Source organism: Neophocaena asiaeorientalis, unplaced genomic scaffold (assembly GCF_003031525.2).
Source record: "Neophocaena asiaeorientalis asiaeorientalis breed wild unplaced genomic scaffold, Neophocaena_asiaeorientalis_V1.1 scaffold433, whole genome shotgun sequence".
Taxonomy (NCBI): domain Eukaryota; kingdom Metazoa; phylum Chordata; class Mammalia; order Artiodactyla; family Phocoenidae; genus Neophocaena; species Neophocaena asiaeorientalis.
In genome coordinates this window covers 2,038,028-2,041,570 of record NW_020175040.1, presented here as the reverse complement: position 1 = coordinate 2,041,570, position 3,543 = coordinate 2,038,028, and the positions used below count along the sequence as shown (strand labels likewise).

The 3,543-nt window shown below is 57.5% G+C and overlaps 1 protein-coding gene across 2 annotated transcripts in view; it reads right to left on the bottom strand.

The window, feature by feature from the left end:
• Nucleotides 1-200: 200 nt before the first annotated feature.
• RUVBL1 (RuvB like AAA ATPase 1) overlaps nucleotides 201-3,543 on the bottom strand; it is a 35,519-nt gene continuing 32,176 nt past the window's right edge. For both annotated transcript variants that reach the window (XM_024763427.1, XM_024763428.1), the window contains exons 10-11: nucleotides 1,515-1,606; nucleotides 201-595 (exon numbers count right to left, since the gene is read on the bottom strand). In XM_024763427.1, the coding sequence (XP_024619195.1) occupies nucleotides 436-595; nucleotides 1,515-1,606 (252 nt within the window). In that variant the 3' untranslated portion in view covers nucleotides 201-435. The remainder of the gene's footprint in view (nucleotides 596-1,514; nucleotides 1,607-3,543) is intronic.

Below are 3,543 nucleotides of genomic sequence, written 5' to 3'. Positions count from 1 at the left end.
ACAGCGGATCACTGAGAAAGCATGCACAGAGCACAAGGACACGTGCTGCGGGCTCATCGCACATGACAAACATGCCACGTGGCTGTAAGATGTTGACAGCAAGGGACCCCTGCACCATCTTCACAGCAATTCTGTACATCTCCAGCTGCTCTAAAACACAAAGTTTACTTTTCAAAAAATTAAAAGAAAAGTCAGACAGGTATCATCAAAATAACCTATCAGGGTTTATTAGAAAACACACCAGATAAGGCAGGGTTTCTTCAAAGCAACCACGGGATGAGTCACGATAACTTAAAAAGAAACTCTTCCACACCAACTGACAGCGCTGCCACCAGCCCGAGTGGGGAAAGCCCAGCCCGGGGGCAAGCCGCCTGCCCGCAGGCCAGAGCGGGAGCGGGCCTACCCGGAGTCTCCGCGCAGAAGACCTCGGCCGTCTCACTTCATGTACTTGTCCTGCTGGTCAGCCAGGATTTTGGCTGAGGACTTGGCATCGTAGAAGAGCTCACTGATCTCCTCGACGTGCTCCTTCTCAATGCCGTCCTTCCCGTTGATCTTGGCCAGCAGGTTGGCCGGGGTCAGCAGCTGCACCGCGTACCTAGAGCGGCCGGGGTCAAGGCAGGTGTGAAGCAGGGCCACGGATGGGAGCCCCCCCCGCAAGTCAGCAGGTGCACTGAGGGAGCTGCAGAAGCTTGGGCCAGCTGCTGCAGACACAGCAGACAAGGGGAGAGTTGCACTTTTCAGAGACCTGGAGTCACAGTCTCACCAGGGAGGGGCCAGAAGCCACCGGCATGACGTATAAGCCCCGCTCCCCGAACCTGTCACTGCCTAGAGGTCCTCCCCTCCAGCAGGAGGCCCTCCACCGCTGCTGGGAAGGGACCACAAACCTGGAAGTCTACAGCAGCAAGCAGGCAACGGCCAGGGTCCAGATCGGGACAGGGACCATGGCGGAGAAATGAACACACAGCCCCATGAAAGCAAAGGCCCCAACCAAAGGCAAAAAGTCCAGGAGTTTCTGAAAGCACCACTCCACCCAAACAAAACAGCCTGCATTCTGCTTCCACCTTAGGAGCAAGGAACTGACTCAAAGGGAAACGGCCAGGCCGAACACTGTGAAGTCATGACTCATAAGCAGTCAGGACACTGAGAAGGGTCACCCTCCAAGCAACTGGCTTCCGGCCGCTGGTGGGCAGTCCGGAGAGCCACCTCTGCCCGTGCTCCTCCCCGCCCAGCAGACGCTGCAGCACAGGGCCGGAGCGGAGGGGCTGCCTGCCCTGCACCCGGTCTCCGGTTCCGTCCATCTCCTCCACGCGGGGGGCCGCCAGGCAGAGCACGCTCTCCACCAGCAGGACCGTCTGCTACAGGACAGGGGGGACTTAACCTGTCGCTCAGCTTTCTCAACACCACTGTTTAGCTGTGCTGCACCTGCCGCAGGATGAGACCCACCACCCCGGAAGAGCAGGCACGGTCCCGCGCCCTGGGAAGGCGCCGGCGGGGTCCGGGCACGGCCAGCTCACCTCAGAGTGGTCTTGGTGCCGATCTCCCCCAGGTGGTTCAGCGCCTCCTCACTGATGGTGATTCCCTCTGTCTGGGCTCGGATTTTAATGATCTTTTGGAGGAGAAACACTGTGATCAACAGTGACCGACCTCAAGTGTTCCCGTCCCATCTCCTAATAGCACAGACGCCCCAAGCGGGGCCGGTGGGGCAGAGCCAACCCCGCGGGCGCTGCTGTCCTCGCACAAGTCGGGGGCACAGCCCCACGCCGACTGGAAGGCAGCTGGTACCCCGAGGTGTGCACCAGGGCGGCGCTGTCCCTGCGCCCACCCTGCCTGCCCCGGCTCCCTCAGCGGCAGCTAACCCCCCAGCAGGGGCACCGCCACCTCTAAGCACTCAGGCAAGAAGAGACACTTCTTATTTGCTTGACAAATGTGATGGTTAAATAAATTTTAAAAGTTACTTTTAAACATTTACCAGCTCTCATAACATCACTGGGAGATATCTCATCTGTCAAGAAAGAAGAGGCTGACGCTTGTGCAGTTTCAGATCCTGGTAAAGTTGGAGGGGAAGCAGGCTGGCGTGGGGACACGGTAACACAAGTGGCACCAGGATCCTGCAGGCGCACCAGCACTGAGTGATAAGGGGCAGCGGGATAATGATGTTGTGTGTTGTGGAGCTGAGATAACTCGAGGACTTCGGGCCTCATATAATACAGGAATTTTTCACTCTGTCAGCTTCGTAAACAAGTTATCAAGAAGCCCCTGTTTAAATTAAAGCCATAAAAACACACCCGGGATACAGGCGTGGAAGTGGGAAAGACTGGGCCCCCAGCCAAAGCCTCACAAGGGGAGAGGGACCAGAAGTTTAGGAGGTGGACACTTCAAACGGGCGTTCGGCTCTCAGGCAGAGACCCCGAGGGCAGGAGCTGCAGGGGTACGGAGGTTAGCGTCTAGTGACCCTGGTTAAGGGGACCCAGCGTGGCAGCCGCTGTCAATGAGAAAGGCCCGGCTCGGTAGGAACCAGGTCCCGCAGATGTCAGCAGTGAGCGGACGGGGGGCCGAGGTGGACGGGCCGGCACGTACCAGGCAAGGCAGCCCCGCTGCTGCAACCAGCGCCGCCAGGGCTGAGGCCCGGGTGCTGGCAGGAAAGGCTCTCATTTCGTCAAGAGAGACTCGGAACTCAGATTTTTGTATGAAATGTCCTGACTGCTGAATGCTGTCAACTTATTTAAACATTTCACAAACACTGCACTGGCCACATCTGTTCAGCCAGGGGGCTGCCAAGTGTGACCTCTGTCAAAAGAATCTTAGTACGTCCGTGAGGCGTCCACTGTCTGGGGTCCAAAGTGAAATGCAGCTGAGCAGAGACGTTACTGGACGGGCACAAGGACGGCAGGGAAAGGAGAGAGCAGAAGGCTCCAGCCACAGGACTCCCCTCTGGCCATGACGGTCAGAGCGGGGCAGCTCTGTGCTCCCAAATAGAAAGAGCTTCTCACCCACAGCTGGGATGACCAAGGAGTCCCCTGGGGGCCTTTGGAAACTCTAGGAGATGCAAACATTGGGTCCTGGAACCTGGTCTGGGGGAGAGCACCAGCCCGGAGCGTCTGGCCTTCGGCGAGCCACGGTGACACTGGAGGGCTGTCAGGGATGCTCTGCTCTCATTCTCTCTAGAGCAGGTCAGAGCAATCCCAGGAGCTCCTGTTTCAGGCTGCTCGGAAATGGACAGTTCATAAATTAGATCTTTAATCATTTAATAACCTGCAGGGATAGTTTATGAGGGTGTCGGCGTTGACGGCAGAGTACCCAAGTTACATTTACTTTGCTTTTTAAAAAACTCATCCCGGGCTCCAGTAAAAATGCCGATGTTGTCCCCTGAACAGCACGAACAAAGCCGTGCTCGTCTGGCAGCTGGTCTATCCTCTGCTAACCCCAGAGAAAGCCCGAGAAGAGACCCCCTGGCCGAGCCTCCAGACTCTGGGGCACAGCGCACGTGCCAGGGAGCTAGGACCGCATGCTCTGGGTTTGTGAACAGCAGCCGTGACGGCCGCA